The sequence below is a fragment of the Otolemur garnettii genome, unplaced genomic scaffold (genome assembly GCF_000181295.1).
Source record: "Otolemur garnettii isolate 467f Iridium unplaced genomic scaffold, OtoGar3 scaffold00264, whole genome shotgun sequence".
Taxonomy (NCBI): domain Eukaryota; kingdom Metazoa; phylum Chordata; class Mammalia; order Primates; family Galagidae; genus Otolemur; species Otolemur garnettii.
The window spans coordinates 1,175,651-1,192,291 of NW_003852659.1; the positions used below are offsets into that span (position 1 = coordinate 1,175,651).

General features: G+C 44.9%; 1 protein-coding gene across 2 annotated transcripts; it reads right to left on the bottom strand.

Annotated features, from left to right (window-relative positions):
- Positions 1–11,848: 11,848 nt before the first annotated feature.
- LOC105886355 (leukocyte immunoglobulin-like receptor subfamily A member 5) lies at positions 11,849–16,162 on the bottom strand. Of its 2 annotated transcripts, XM_023508686.1 has the most exons (6): positions 15,971–16,162; positions 15,521–15,823; positions 15,146–15,196; positions 15,002–15,052; positions 12,336–12,514; positions 11,849–12,128 (listed from the first exon to the last, which is right to left on the bottom strand). In XM_023508686.1, exons 1-5 carry the CDS (start codon positions 16,062–16,064, stop codon positions 12,381–12,383), a joined length of 633 nt encoding a protein of 210 aa, XP_023364454.1. In that variant the 5' UTR covers positions 16,065–16,162; the 3' UTR covers positions 11,849–12,128; positions 12,336–12,380. The 2 variants fall into 2 exon arrangements, with proteins under 2 accessions (XP_023364454.1, XP_023364452.1); XM_023508684.1 differs by having other exon boundaries at positions 11,849–12,514.
- Positions 16,163–16,641: the final 479 nt, after the last annotated feature.

The window sequence follows — 16,641 nt, forward strand, 5'->3', positions numbered from 1 at the left end:
CACCCAAATGTTTATTGCAGCCAAATTCATAATTGCTAAGTCATGGAAGAAGCCCAAGTGCCCATCGACCCATGAATGGGTTAACAAATTGTGGTATATGTACCACATGGAATATTATGCAGCCTTAAAAAATATGGAGACTTTACTTCTTTTATGTTTACATGGATGTAGGTGGAAAATATTCTTCTTAGTAAAGTATCTCAAGAATGTAAGAAAAAGTAACCAATGTACTCAGTGCTATTATGAAAGCAATATATAATCACCCACACTTTCGTATGAAAGATAAAATACAACTATAGTCCAGGATAAAAGAGGGAAGATGAAGGGGAGAGGAGAGTGGAGGCTGGGTCGAGGGAGGATAATCAGTGGGACCTCACCTATGGTGCACATCGCAAGGGTACATGTCAAATCTATTAAGAGTAGAGTATAAATGTCTTAACACAATAGTTAAGTAAGTGAGGCGAAGGCTATGTTAACCAGTTTGATATAAGTGTTCCAAATTTTATATAAAATCAGCACATTATAACCCACAAATGCATTAATATACACAGTTATGATTTAATAAAAATTAAAAGGAAAAAATAAAAAACAAATGTGAACTCTTGGTGAATTCCCAGGCACCCTGTTACCCAGAAGGAGAGGCTCCCTTTGCAGTACTCTTCCAGCTGTGGGCCTGATCCCACTGTTTCTTAGAATGTCTCTTGGCAAGCGCTGGAAATCAGCACTGTGGATAGAAGTGAGCGTGCTGTCTACCCTTCTCTCCCCACCTCAGCTGGACCCTCCCCCTTCACGTCTCCTCCCACAATGACCACACATAGGCACTATTGGCCCCTCCGATGCTTAGGACATGAGGCCCCTTTCTTCATCCCCACCCTCCTCCTGAGCTTCTCTGGGAACAATCCCTTTTGTAAAGATTTCAAGCAAAGCCAGATAATCTGAGAAGGTCACCCCAGGACTGGGTAGACTGTGACTCTTCTAGGCTAAGAGGCTTCTGTTACTCAGCAGTTGTGAAGCGTGTCTGTGTGGGTGGGGGGCTGCAGACTCCTCTTGCTGCTTGGGGCAGGGATGTTAGGTGCATGTGAGTGCCCCTTCCTGCCTCCTTCAGCTCCACCTCTGTTCCTCAGAGGTCAGCCTCAGGAATCCCACACTCTCTGATCTCCTCCTTCTTACCCAGTGCTGCCTGTGACTGCTGGGCGGAGCAAGCCTGGAAAGGGCAGCACTCCTCTGTCTTTCCCACCCCTGCACGAGGGCGATCACCCAGTGCTGACCAGCCATGGTGCTCTTTCCTTCTGCCCCCAGTCCACTGCTATCCTGGTTCCAGCTGCAAGCTGAGGGTCTGGACCCTCAATGCACATGGTGTTGGAGAGGCCTTACCTACACTGTGAACTCCAGAGGGTCACTGGGTGGTGACAACAGGTGGTGGTGCTATGGGAGCCATAGAATATGTGCTCTCCCCTGGGGTGGGCCCAGGAACTCAGAGTAAAGTTGTCCTGAAAGGGTAAGTCAGTCCATATCCTGCAAATGAAGATTCTGAGAAAAAGCTTCTGACTCCATCTGAGATGGAAATTATTAAACCAGCTCTGGGGAACACTGCAGGGTCACACTCTCTCCTGGGAGTACTAAGGGCACCTATTGGCTAAGAGGAAGGTTTTTTGGTATATGTCTTGAGGAGAGGAAACCCCTGGTGTTCAGGGTGCAGCCTCCTCCTCACACGTCTTTGGTTCTGAGCTGAGTCAGTACCCTTCACTCTGATAACTGCCGATGTTGAGCTTTCCGTCATATACTGGCTAGCCATTAACATGACCGTCTGAGGAGTGTTTTCCAGCCTTTTTTTTTTATCTCACAGAACACTTGAACCTGTAGTTACATATCCACGGCACACTTAAATTATGTTGAACTAAACAGAAAAGGGAGTAAAGAAAAAGAATATAGTTATTGTGCTTTGAACTTCTTTTGAAAATAATTTAATTAATGATATTTAAATTTTTTTTCTCATCACACCGAAGATCCTTTCATGGCACACCGGTTGAAAATCACTGCTGTTGAGAAATGTGGATTCAGGTCTTTTTGTGCGTTATAAAAATTGTATCATTTGCTTTCTTTCTGCTGAGTTTTTGGAGTTCTTTGCACTTTCTGTTCATATGTTCTTTAGACATATTAACCTCTTGCCAGACATACAGTTTGAAAATATTTTCTCCCACCTTTAGTTTGTCTCTTCACTCTGCTGGTTGCTTTTTTTGTCTGCTGTGCACAAGCTTTTTGTAGTTTAATGTAATCACATTTGTCTACTTTTGCTTTGGTTTCCCTTGATTTTGAATTCTTTTCCATAAAATCTTTGCCCACATCTATGTCAAGGAAACTTTCCCTTATGCTTTTGTCTACTAGTTTTACAGTTTTAGATTTTAAATTTAAGTCTTTAACACATTTTGAGTTGATGTTTGTGGGTGGTGAGAGAGAGGGTCTAGTTGAATTTATCTGCAGCACCATTTACTGAAGAGACTGTCTTTTTTTCAGTGTATGTTTTTGGTGCCTTTGTAAAAAGTCAAGAGGATCCAGATTCGTCAACTTACTTTTAGGTTGTGTTACCTTTATCTAGGGGATGTTTCTTTCTCTTTTTCTTAGTTAATCCAGCTAAGGGTTTATCGATTTTATTTATCTTTTCGAAATACCAACACATTATGTTGTTTTTTTCTATTGATTTTCCATTCTCTGATTTATTTCTGCTCTGACTCACATTTGCTTCCTTCATCTAGGTTTGAAGGTCATTCTTTTTCTAATTTGTTGTTTTATCATTCTTTTTTTTTTTAAAATGCAGACATTTACCACAAAAATTTCCCCTTGTTACTACTTTTGCTGAATCTTATAGTTTGAAGCATCGTGTTTTTATTTTAGTTCATTTAGAGATTATTTTTCAATTCTGTTTTTATTATCTGTTCAATCCACTGAATTTCTCTGGGATATATACTCTGAAGTGAAATTCCTGGATCACATGGCAATTCTGTGTTTAATTTTTGGGGGACTCACCATACATTCGAGTAACAATTTATACCATGTTCATTTTTGACATTTTAATAAGCAATAGGAAGTCACAGTTATTATCACTTTTACTCAAAACAGAATTCCACAGATCATGTACCTCATCTGGCATGTGTGAGCATACGAATAGGAGGGTGGTTAAGTAAATGGTGCAACATTCTGGAGGGAACTTACAGCATAGATGCTGTACTTGGAGAGATGGTCTTCCTTGTCCAGCAGGCAGAGCAGAACCCTGAGACTCGGGAGTCACTGACAATGAACACAAAGGGGCTGAGTGTCGGGAAGCCTGAAGACACCAGGAAGGAGATGCCCCTCAGCCAGTGGCCTGGGCTCTGCATCTGGGTCACCCTGTAGGATAAAATACCAGCTAGAGCGTGAAAGGAGACAAACATGCTGACCAGGATGAGGATGGTGTGTGTGGCTCTAGTTTCATGAGCCGTTCTGGGGGAGAGGCTGCGGCTGCGGATGTGCTGGACTCTCTGCTTGTGCCTGTGCAGGATGACGACCATGGAGCCGCTGGTCCAGACCATGAGGGTCACACACACACCATCTGTGAAGACGTAAACTACTGCAGTTACTGAGAAGACCAGCCTCCCTGGATAGGGTGAGGAGCAGTATCTGTATAGTTTTTCCATACTCAGGTTTTTGCTATTTGTTGGGCCAGTTACATGCTTTGCAATATGGATATTTACCACCAGGTGCAAGATCCAGCAGAGGAAACAGAAGAAAACAATGCACCTTGGGGATCTAATTTGAAGGTCCAGCCACCTCGAGATACTGGGGCAAAGCTTAATGGCCTGAAAGCCACTGAGGAGGCAGGTGGTGCTCAGGGAAACCCCTCTGGCCACTCTGTGTAAATAGAAGACAAGTTTACATCCAGCTTCATCCAGGAAAGATTTCAGTCCAAAAGCTGCCATGGTCTGAGGGACCCCTTTGGACAAGAGAACCAAGCTGTTAGCTAAGACCAGCTGGGTGAGGATCAGGTCTCTGGGTTTCAGGATCTTTGCAGTAACAATAGTGAAGTTATAAAAGCAAAAGAGTGAAGAATTTCCAAGGATTCCAGCACCAGTCTGAAGAAGAAAGATGATGCCCCAGTTTGAGTTAACAGAAACTAATCCTTCCATTGAGAGGAGATGGTGGAGTTTTTATTTGAATCAGAGGAATCTAGAGTCTGAGAAAAGACAATTGTTTTATGCTCATTGCATCCAGAAATGTCTTTTCTCACAAAAGCCACTATTCCAAAGTGAATACAAACATCAATAACTTGTCAAGACTCAGCTGTTTCTAACAGAGTTATTATTTGTGACACTGCAATGACTGAACCTGTGCAGCCTTAGTCGGAACGAGACTGAGCCATCCCTGTTCATCTGGCGGGGAGCCCTGGGAAGCTGTGGGTGTGAGGAGGATATTCTGTTGACAACTGATTCTCCAGGACTTAGAGTTATGGGAGGAAGATGAGAAAAAGAAAGATTCAGAATATCATGGGAAATTACCTTTGTTTAACTAATAACTAATGGGACATAGTACATGAGTGTGTTTTATTTTAATGGCATTTTGACTATGCATATATATTTAAGTGTATATAAAAAATTATGAAAAGTGCTAATATGTACTAATATAATATATAACATAATATATAGTGATATAATATAAGAGTATTAAATATATACATTTAACAAAATTCAAAAAGTAGACAAGTAAAATGTGTCTATTGTTTAGGTGAAACTTACCAACTCCCACTCCTAAATTCACAAATTGGTCAAAACTGTGGTATATAAGGAGGCATTATCTTTCGCATTATTTTTTATTACTTTTCAGTATTAAAGAGCACCCCTTTCAATATTACAGTGGTTATAACTAGCAGCACATGAAAGTTTTTGAAAATAAGACTGCAGCACTGGAAATTTCCATTTTTAAAAATTCCATATGTCTCTAGTAAACACAATGAAGAAGGCAAAAAAAAGTACAATCATCGATGTATATTCCAGCAATGACAAAGGCGCCTTTGTAGTCTTTGGAAATGATCCAGTAGCAAACTGCTAGGTAAAATCCTAGGGAGAATAAAATGAATTTTATAAATATTGATGATCACCAACCCAGGAATGGATTAACAAGCTGTGGTATATGTCTGCCATGGAATACCTTTCAGCCATTAAAAAAGGTGGAGACTTTACATCTTTTGTTATTAACCTGGGTAGAATTGGAACACATTCTTCTTAGTAAGGTATCACAAGAATGGAGAAGCAAGAATCCAATGTCCTCAATTCTAATATGAAGTCAGTAGATGATCTAATACATACCCTCATGATAGAAGAACACAAATCAATTCAAGGAGGGGCATGGGAATGAGGGAGGGGGAGGAGGATGGGGGTTGCAGTATATGACACACCTTTTGGGGTGTACACAACCATAAGAAGTACTTTGCCTAACAAATGCAAGCGGTGTAACCTAATTCTTTATACCCTCAATGAACCCCCCAAATTAAAAAATAACCACATAAATCCTGGATCAAACAATTATTTACAGATTTTTCTTTCTAGAGACAGTGCTATATTTGAAATTGTGGTCGAAATGCTTAAGTAAAGCTTTGTCATTGTACAAATCAACTATATAGTTAAGTCAAGGGACAAGAAATATTGCAAGAAAATGAAGGACATGAGATAAGACCTGGAAAAAATACCTTAAATAAGTTGGCCAACAAAATATGGACACATGAACAGTGCATTTATAATGAAATCCCAAAATTCTTAAATACATCGTTATGGTAAAATACAAGACCAGACTGGGAAATGAAACTGATTATCATTGGGGAAACAAATTTACTACATACTTTAAAAACTACAAATATAACTTAGTTACAGCAAACCGAGTACATAAAAATGTCTAGAAGATAATGTGAACTACATAGGCAAATAAATAGATATAGAGATTAAAAATGTGCAAGATCTACTAACTTTTAAATAGAATGCTTATAGAATATAAGTATGAAAAATGTCAGGGCTTACTGTGCAAGTAAATATTTCTTTGAAAATGGCTTGAATTGAAGATTTTGTAGTACATGGCATTAAAATGTTTTGACACTAAGTCATTCATACATATTTCATAAGTACATTTATGCCATTATGGGATTCAATGTGTTGATCATTTGTACGAATTGGAGTGCTTACATCCTACTAATCAATATAGCCTTCACCTCATTTACCCATTTACAGGAGTAGACATTTATGCTCTACACCTGATAGATCCAATTTGTACTTGCAATATGCTTCATAGGTGTGGTCCCCCTACCATCAAAGTGATTTTTAAACAAACAAATTACATCTTACATTGTTACTCTCATCCTAGTAACAAGAGAACCCTCACCCCACAGCTCTTGTGGCTGGGAGCTCAGCAGTCAGAACACACTGTGTTTCCACTGCTTAAGGATGGAGTTGAGCTTTGGAAAGCTTGAGCTTTAGATCCCAGTGGATCCAGAGCAGGAGCAAAGGTTTGGGGACTATTAAGGCACTTTGAAATCTGGCTAAGTGTCAGAGCTGCACTCAGACCTTCACACATTGACAGTCCCTGATCATTCCTGCTCTATAAGCCTTGAGATCTCTCAGTCCCTTTTTGGAAATAGAACATTTTTTCTCTCTCTGTTAGGTATTAAGGTATTGTTTACACTCTTCAAACCCATGCCAGACATTTTCTATAGAATAAAATTTCTGGGGCAATAATTGCATCCTGCTCCCCAGAAACCACGAGGAAGGACGTGAGGCATGAAATTCTGCGGTCCTCACTGCAGGCATTCAGAGACCTCTGTCATTGCCAGAGAAAGCACAACATGACACCACTTGAAAAATTTTTAAATGCCCTAAATAGAAGTTTCCCTTAGACAATGGGTGTGTAAGCAGAACTCAAGAACTCAACATGCTATTAACCCTGTTAGGAGCAGGACAGTGAAGAGTGTGAGGTCGGCATATTTGTTTGGAGAGACTGCTCTATGTCTCCAGAACCCTCACAAAGTACTTGAGCTTCACGTTTCTTTTAATGGTCAGTGTTGACCCTAAGGGGGAAAAAAAAGAATTGTATGTACATATTACATTTTTCATATGCCTAATATTTCATTGCTCTAAAGATATGATTCTCTATCAAAAAGGAAGGCCTACTTACCAAATGCCATTTGACACTAGCAGAGGTGCTGCCATGGTCACGGTCTGAGCACCTGTGTGAAAGGGGCATCTTGAGCTTGAGATAAAGGTTTGGAACACGTGAGGTCATCTCCTCACTGAGAAGTGATTATCATTTCATTTGTGAGTACAGTGACAATGCTTGCATGGGGATTTGGGATGATCTCAGAAAAACACTTGTTAAGAGTTCAAAGTACTGACAGGTATTAGTAGCTATTAGTTGTGTGCAGCTGAGAGAACAAAGCTCAAGAGACAGAAAAGACAGAGACAGAGAGAGAATGAAGGAAGGGGGTGGAGAGAGAGAGAAAGAGATAGGAGACCAAGAGATAGGAGAGAAGGAGAGAAGGGAAGGAGAGAGGGGAGGTGAAGTGAGGGGGGAGAGGAAGGGAGAGGATGGGATAAGCTACTCAGAAGCTGAGGCAAGAGATTCACTTGAGACCACGAGTTTGAGGTTGCTGTGAGCTATGATGCCATAGCCCTTTACCAAGGTGAGACTCTGTTTCAAAAAAAAAAAGAAAGAAAGAGAAAAGTGGTTCTGTAGGGTGTCTGGTTGATTGACAGAATCATAGAGTAAAAGTTGGGCCACAGCAAATAAAATTAAAAAGCCAGACCTGCCTTAGTTTAGTTTAGAGGAAAAGATTCAAAGAGTTAGGGAGATTGCAATGTTATAGAGGATTTATTGATTAGGATCCACTCGCCACACTGGAAGACCCATATTTACCTCTGAACAATACTGTATGGATAATTTTTGAGGGCACCCAGGCATTCCTGAGAGCTCTGAGTTTGTTCTTCCCCATAGGTCAGAACCTACAGTGGAAAGGGCAGACACTCAACTAGGAAACCTGAATGCCATGGGGCTAATTCATCCCAGCGTGTCAGGGTCAAGTGGCAGAATTCAACCACCAAAGGCAAGGTGGCTGTGGACGCTGTGATGGACAGCAGGGTCAAAGCAGCCCTCGGCATGGCCCGACTCCTGCAGACCTCTGGTGTCCGCTAGCTGAGTGTGGTGTTCCACGAAGTGAAACAAACAGACAGGTAATGCACTAAATTTTTACTGATCTGTGTCAGCAGAAAATTTCTAGATCAGGTGAGAAAAAAAAAATCTATCCTGAATTATAAAAATGGAAAACTGCTGTCCCTCAAACAATTCCTAGACTTCAGCTAGTACATAGACTCAGACCCCCTTGAGTGAAAGGAATGGACATGTCCTGTTGAGGTCACAGCTCCTGATAAACTGCCAAGAGTTTACACTGTTGATTTTGTTTTCAGTTTTCCCTAAATGACCTACAGCATTTTATCCTGATAACTGTGCATTTGGGGACTGGAAATTATCGCCCATATTGGGACTACTGCACACTGATTCTGACCTGACTAATCGTAGGAGAGACAAATCATCACTGTGACTTCATGTCACAGTTGGGCTTTATCAAGGTCACATGGTTAGTAGAGCTTAAAAAGCTTAAGTCTGACAAATAAGTAAGCAAGAAGACGGTTTTGTTAATTAGTCAGATGTAAGTTTCCACATTATATATCAAATCAGCTCATTGTGCTCCATAAATGCATGAATGTACACAGTTATGATTTAATAAAGAATTAAAAAAAGAAAGCTTAAGTCTGTCTGCTTGTGGATTCAGTGGATTCCCAAACTGATCCTGCAACTATATCCCTGGTTCTGGAATGCATAGACCCAACAACTATCAGAATCCCCATGGTGTGTCTTCAATCTATGTTGTGAGGGCAACTCTAGGGGTTTCCCTGCCATCAGGTGAGAGAGGAAGAGAAGATTGAGAATGATTATTGAACGGTTCTCTGTGATGTGCAGGCCCCACCCAAAGGTGAACAAATGAGGCATGGGGTCCCCTTTCTGGGGTATCTCCGAAAGACAGTGGTGATGTGAAATCCTCCCAGTGGGAAGAACTTTGATCAATGCCCCTGGTTGCTCATTTTGCTTAATGGGAAAAATGACCTGGGGTCTCCCAAGGGACCATCACCTGGGAATGGGGAGGGGACTGCATCCAGAATTGCAAGAGAATAAATGTATATGGTTTAAGTCACCTAGTTTGTTAATCTTTGTGAATAGAGTCATAGGAAACTCACTGAGATTTTGGCAGTGAGGGAAGTGTGCTATTGTCATAAATACAGTCTGTGAAGGTGCAGTAAGAAATTTAGAATTGTGCAATTGCAGAGGCTGGAAGTATTTGAGGCACTTAACTTTAAAAGCTCATATTGCCTTAAAGAGACCATTAAAGCAAATATGGTCATTAAGGATGAATCATTGGAGAGAAAAAGATTTTATTTTAGACTTGAGGAAAATTGATCCAAATAACATCTTCACATTGGACCTTGGGGCTGGCTCATCCCTTTCTTTTTTTTTTTAAATTTATTTTTTATTAGATCATACTTGTGTACATTAATTCTATCATAGGATACAGTGTGTTGCTTCCATATCCAGTTTGGAAAACTCTCATCCAACTGGCTAACATAGCCATCATGTCTTTCTCGTAATTGTTGTGTTAAGACATTTATATTTGACCTTTAGACAAATTCACATGTACCCTAATAGGATAAATTATAGGCGTGATCCCCACAATATCATTCTCTTCACCCATCCTCCCCCCTCCCTTCCCCCACTCCCCTTTCCCCGTAGTCTAGGGCTCCATCTTTCTTTCTCTGGGATGCCATGCCATTCTCTGGCTCCATTTCTCTCCCCTACCATTTTCCCCTTCCCCACTCCCTGCTCTCTGGTCTCTTCTCTCTCTTTCTCATCTCTTTCCTCCACTCTCTTCCTGTTCTCTAATATAAAATAAACGTACACTTTTCTATTCCAAAAAAACACAAAAATGTGGAGAGAAAGAAACACTTCTATACTGCTGGTGGGATTGCAAATTAATATAGCCTTTTTGGAAAAAAGAATGGAGAAATCTCAAGGAATTAAAAGTTGACCTTCCATTTGATTCTGCAATCCCATTCCCTGATATCTACCCAAAAGAACAAAAATCATTTTACAATAAAGTCACATGCACCAGAATGTTTATTGCAGGCCAATTCATAATTGCCAAGTTGGGGAAGCAGCCCAAATGCCCATTAACTCATGAATGGATTAAAAAATTGTGGTATATGTATAGCATGGAATACTATTCAGAGATTAAAAAAGATGGAGATTTAAAACAACAACAACAACAAATAACGCCTTTACTTTAAGAATGACAGCACCAAGTCTTGCTGAGACTGTTTCTCTTCTCCAAGGTCAGGCACCCAGTAAAATTCCATCTAGAAATGGAATAAGGACAAACTTGAACCCCAGATGAGCACCAGCTGCACCCAGTTGCCTTTCTCTTCTTTATCATCCAAGAAAAGAAAAGGGACACTGAGTGTTGTTATGTCTAGACCCGAGCTCTATGTGACCCTGAATCCAGTGCCCATTGAACCCACCTCTAAAATAGTATAAAAAATCACCACATTGTATCCCACATATGCATAAATTTATTCATGATCTATGTATATATGACTTAATAAATGGAAAAAGTAAAATGAAAAAATGAAACCAAATAGTGCCCACATTTATATTAGTGTCTGGATTTACAATTCAGATTCTTTGAACGCAGTAGGCCCAGAAACTTATATGGTGATTTTAAATATTCAGTTGTATGTCCTATGACGTGACCCATTTTTTCACCTGGGTAGTAGCTCCGTCTCTGATTGAACAAAGGGTAAAGTGATCAGGTGGAGGTCACATTGGGAGGAGAACTTGATGCCCACTCACCCTGTTCACTGTAACATGTCAAGAGCCACCGTGTTTGCCCTTCAGTGCCTTGTGCAGCCTGTGGCTCTCAGCACCATGCTTCAATCCCAGATCTCTAAACTGATGGCAAAGAAAGATAGGTAATAAAGTAGAAAAAGGCCATTTCCCAGTTAAAATGGCTATTATCAAGAAAAGAGCAGATTCTGGCAGGGAAGCACTTGTACACATTGGGGGGAATGTGCCTGGGGACAGTCACCATGGACAACAGGAGAGGACGTCGTTCTAAACACTAAACATAGAACTGCCTTGTGATGCACATCCACAGAGCTGAGTGCACGTCCAAAGGAAAGGACTTCACTGCACTGAGGGGAGACACGGGCCCTCCTGTTACTACAGCATCATCCCCAACAGCCAAGGCACACGGATTCAACATAACAGACATGAATGGGTGAGAGGATAAGGGAATGAGGTGTACACACAGGGGGTAGTACTTCGACATCAGAAAGCACATCCCGTTACTTTCAGCAGTGTGGACAGAACTTCCATGAAATAAGCCTGCCCAGAGCAGCACACACTGCACGTTCTCAGTCCTGTCTGGAAGTTGACACATAGATCTCTGGGAGCTGGAGGGTAGAATAACAGTAAGTGGTGTGACGGTACCAAGTGGGGACATCTCTGGAGAAACTAGAGAACATTTCATAAAGGGTGAGGAGCTTTAGGGTTCAGATGGGGTGTCAGGGCATCATTTTGTTTATTTATTTATTCCTTTTATTAAGTCATATACACATAGATAATGTATACATTTATGCATTTGTGGGGTACAATGTGTTAATTCTTTTTTGGAGTGCTTACATCAAACTAATTAATATAGCTTTCACCTCATTTACTTAATTATTGTGTTAAGACATTTATGTTCTATACTTGATGAGTTTGACTTGCACTCTTGCAGGGCATCATTTTTTATTTACACATTTTCCTGGTTGAAAATTGATCTCCCATTCTCACGTAGTTATTGGACAAAGTTTGGAACTCTGAAGTGAAATGATAGAGACTGATGAAATGCATCAGGGAATGGGGCAGTTAGAAAGAAAAAAAAAACTCTGTGACCTAACAGTTGACCAGATTGTGCAGATGTGCAGAGTTCCGGACTCAGAGCTGCCACGTGGGATGCAGCTTCATGCCTGGGGTGGGAAAAGGAGGGGATCGGCAAGGGCAGTCGACATTGGTGGAGAGGAAAAGTATCAGAGTTTAATGTCCTATTCAGACACACTCCACACAGCATCCCTGAATTCAAACACTGATCTCTCCCTCTGGAAATGACCGCAGACAGTCCTGATAGCACGTGCCCTAGATTTAATTTCAGAAACTTCCAGGAGCATCAGAGTTACCTCCAAGGCTCTCCCGCACCGGATGGTGCTTTGCTGTCTCTGGAGTCACCTGGTGACATCTTGGGGGCTTCTCTGGCCAGGCCACTCCTGAAACAGCAGAATCCCAAGGGCCACCAGGATCAAGGCAGCCATGCCCATGCGGATGAGATTCTCCATAGTATGATCCTGGGGTTGTGGGGCTGTGCACTGAGGACAAGAGGCCAGAGAGCTCAGGGCAGACAAAAGTCACCAGGGTCCCTGGATGTTCCCCCAGGACACCAACCTGCCCTGGACAGGGCCTGACCCTCTGTGCCCAGCCCATGATCAAGAGCCTCTCCTTACTCACCAGTTTCAGAGTTTGACTTGTTTTGTGAGGGACTCTTGGACATGAGAAATTATGTGCTGTCCAGGGGGCATCCATCTGTCCTCTCTCCAAGTCGCCAGCCTGTTCTCCACCTCCCCTGCCCCAGATCACCCTGTCTCCTATCAGGCCTGGACACCACACCCTGCTGACCCAGCCTGTCCTCCTCTTCCTCACCAAACATCCTCCCAGACAGGGCAGGGGCCTGGAGTCAGGCAGAGCTGTGTGGGGTGTGGATTCAGCAAATAGGCAGATGTCATGTGAGGCCTGGGAGATCCTGACCAGTGGGGTTTTGTAAATCTTTGCTGTTTCATAATATTCTGGCTTCCTCTTACTAAGCAGAGAGTTCAGATCTGATGGATAAAAACCTCATGCACCTGCCCATGTCTCCTGCAGCATTTTAACCCTGATAAGTCTCATTTATTGAAGAAGCAGGATAGGCCCAGAGAGGGCTGAAGGTGGGAGCAGGTGTAGGGTGAGCCACATCCCAGTTGCCCCATGGGGTCAGAAAGAGGGATGTTTGGAGGTCACCCCCCAGGCAGCTCCCCATCATTCATATGTGGAACCCAGGGCAGGAAGGGCCAAGGCTTTCACAGAAGTTCCAGCTTCCAAGGAAGGTAGAGCCCATTCAGACTCTACCCCTCCTGGGCCCCTCACAACCAACCCCCAAACTAAGTACCTGCCCTGTGTCCTCCCTACTCCTGGCTCCCCATTGAGTAGAGATGGCTCCTGCTCAGAGAGGGGGCACACCTAGTCCCTCCTCCCTTCAGCTCTAGCCCCTCTCTCTGCCTGGACCTTGGACACTTCCCTCCCTTCTGATGCCCACAGAGGTCACAGCTGCTCCATTCTCAGAGCTCCAGAAGCCACATGGGCCCCTCACTAAATGTCCACCCTGTTCCTTTGGGGAGCAGACCCCTGCCCTCAATATTGGGAATAGAATTGAAATGAGTCTGGAAGTTTCTCTGGGATCAAGATAACATTTTCCATCACTCATGGGGTCAGGACATGGTAGTGAGGGGTTGGGACACCGAGAGGATCTGATTCTGAGATAGAGACATCAACAGGTGGGTGGGTGGGGGCCTTTGTCTTCTACTCTCAGTCTCATCACTTTCCTCTGAGGTTCACCCACATCTCACCCCACCTTTCCTGCCCTTTACCCTCACTGATACTTTAGGGGAAGGTGCCCAGGGGTGGGAGGTCTCCTCTCTTTCCTCCTATCTTGGCTGGACCCTCCCCTGGTACCCATCCTCTTCTCTCTGTCATTTCTCGTTTTCCCAGAGCTCTCTTGTGACAGGGCCCTGAGCTTACCCCTTGAGCTCAGGGGTCCTCACCTGAGATCAGGATGTGCAGGGGGTCACTCAAGGCTGACCACTCGAAGAAGAGATTGTATCTACCATAGCATCTGTACTGATCCCCATGGGAGCCATTCACAGGGCCCAGGAGGAAGTTGGCCTGAGAGAGTCCAGCCTGGGGCTGCCAGCCAGGGTGCTTAGTGAGGACAGGTACCCCCTCCTGGGACAAAGTAAATCTGTCGTAGCCTACATCAGAGCAACACTGGAGGGTCAGGCTCTGTTCAAGGGCCAGGACAGGGCCCTGTAGGGTGAGGAGGAGGGCTTCCTAGACACATGCTGGGGGAAGGGCAGGCCATGAGCTGTAGGGTCTGGCTCCTGCCAACCCTTAGTGTCTTGTCCTGGCCCTGCAGTTCTCACTGTCTCTCTCCTGGGGTCTCTGGCGCTGAGAGCCCTTGGTCCCTCACCCTATCTCCCATCTTGGGATTCCTGGGAGCAAGGCTCACTGTGACATATTTCAGGTCTCAAAACATGAACACTCCTCACCTGAGACCAGGAGCTCACCTGAGACCAGGAGCTGAGACAAAACCTCCTCACCTGAGACCAGGAGCTCCAGGGGGTCACTGGGTTCTGACCACACCTGGGGGATGTTCCTGTAATAGCCATAGCATCTGAACATCCACCTGTGCCCGGGTGTCATGGGGCCCAAAGGTAACAGGGCCTGGCCCGGCTCATTGGAGGGAGGCTATGAGTCTAGTACCCAGGACACCTTTTATTCTCCTTCCTGGGGCTGTCTGCTTCCCACTGCAGCTGGTCCCTCCCCAAGCCTGGGACCTACCTCTCCCCTGCCTGGACTCCTACTCCTCACTGGACAGCATTAGCACTCCTGGGAGACTGTGGTTCCCCTGCATTTCTGCCTGACTCTCAGCTCCCTGGACACAGCCCACCCTTGCGCATTTGAGGGGAGGGAGATCCTGAGAGACGCAGAACTGCCCCGGGGGAGGCCTTGCTCCCTGTGAGACAAGGTAGTGACCCACCAGGTGCTGAGGTGGGCCCTGTAGGTGGGGGCCTGGGCTTCACAGAGGGTCCTGAGAATAAGGACAAGAGGAGGGTGAGGGCTGGGGCTTCCTGGGGTGGGAAGGACTGTGTTGCTTCTAAGCCTAGATGCCACTGAGACTTACTAGCTGTTGAGGTTGGCTTTGTGGTTGAGGAGCCAGGCTGTATAGAGGATCCTGGGAATGACACAGGGAGCGAGTGAGAAGTGACGGTACCCATGGAGCCTCCACCTCCTCTCAAACTCTCTCCTCCAATATTGCCCTATGGCCTCCTCAAGACCCTCCCCGCACCCTCCTGTTATCTTCCAGATGCAGGTGATGGGGGAAAGAGTAGGGCACCTACTCTTGTTAGACCCTTGTTAGCCTCCTCCCCTCTGAGGGTGAGACCCTCTGCTGACCCTCCTTCAGATCCCCTCATCCCATCCCAGCCTAGAACTCTCCTGGGGCAGGGCCCTGAGCTAGCCCTTTGATCTCAGAGAGGGCAGGGTCAGGGGTCTTCACCTGAGACCACGAGCTCCAGGGGGTCACTGAGTTCTGACCACACCTGGGGTTTTCTCCTGTAATAGCCATAGCATCTGAACATCCACCTGTGCCCAGGAGTCACAGGACCCACAGGGAACAGGGCCTGGAACTGCCCATTGGAGAGAGGCTGTGAGTCCAGTGTCCAGGAGAGCTTTGGTTCTCCTTCCTTGATCAAAGTAAACTTGCTAAATCCCTTCTGTGATCCACACTGAAGGGTCACATTCCCCCCTGAGGTCACCACAGGGCTCGGCAGAGCTGAGAGGATGGGTTTGCTATAGACTCCTAGGAGAGAAGGAGGCAGACATGTTAAATGGGGCTCTCACCTCCCACATCACCCCTGGGCTGGGCTATGAGAGGGAGACACCCCTGACATCAGACCCCCTTCCTGAGGGCAGAGCTTGGGGCTGGGACCTCCAGGTGTCCTCTCACCTGTCACCACCAGCTCCAGGGTGTCACTGTGATTTGACCATCCAGCAGGGGTGTGATAGTAACAGTGATATCCCATTGCATAGTATTCTGTCATGTACTGGATGCTGAAATTAGCCTTGTTCCCAGGATCCACTGGTTCATTTCTGCCCCAGAAGAGTCCCTGTGCATATAGTCGGTATTCCAGGGCATCCAGTGTCCCCTGACACCAGATGGTCACGGGGCTTCCCTGGGTTATCACAGAGTCTGGTTCAGCCCAGATGATGGGTTTGGGGACAGTTCCTGTTAGGAAATCAGAGGCTGGGTCCCAAGACACCTCCCACCCCTCAGATCACAGTTTTCAGCTCAGGACCCTCCAGACATCTCCTTCAATCATCCCAGGGCTGGTGTTCCCATCCTCAGCTGCCTAGGGGTATCTTCTTATCCTCAGTAAGAAGGAGGGACCTGGGAGGGCTGGGGAGAGGCTCACCTGCCTGCACGTGGGTCCTGAGGCTCAGACTCAGCCCTGGAAGAGAGTTCTCTGTAAGAGATTTGTCTCCTGAAGGCTGAGCGTGTCCTCTCCCTCACAGGAGCCTCCTGAGACTCTGGGGTCTCCTAATAGAACAGGGCCTGGCTGTGGGGCCTCCCATCCCAGCCCTCCCTACCTGCCCAGACCAGGGTGTCCGCTGCCCCTC

Bases quoted from the DNA above. Each gene is read 5' to 3' on its own strand.
- LOC105886355 (XM_023508686.1), bottom strand. From the start codon at position 16,064: ATGACAGAATACTATGCAATGGGATATCACTGTTACTATCACACCCCT. The intron at 15,824-15,970 runs GTGAGAGGACAC...CTTCTCTCCTAG, and splicing joins CCTGGAGCTGGTGGTGACAG to GAGTCTATAGCAAACCCATC. The intron at 15,197-15,520 runs GTGAAGACCCCT...TGTCATTCCCAG, and splicing joins CCTGGAGCTCGTGGTCTCAG to GATCCTCTATACAGCCTGGC.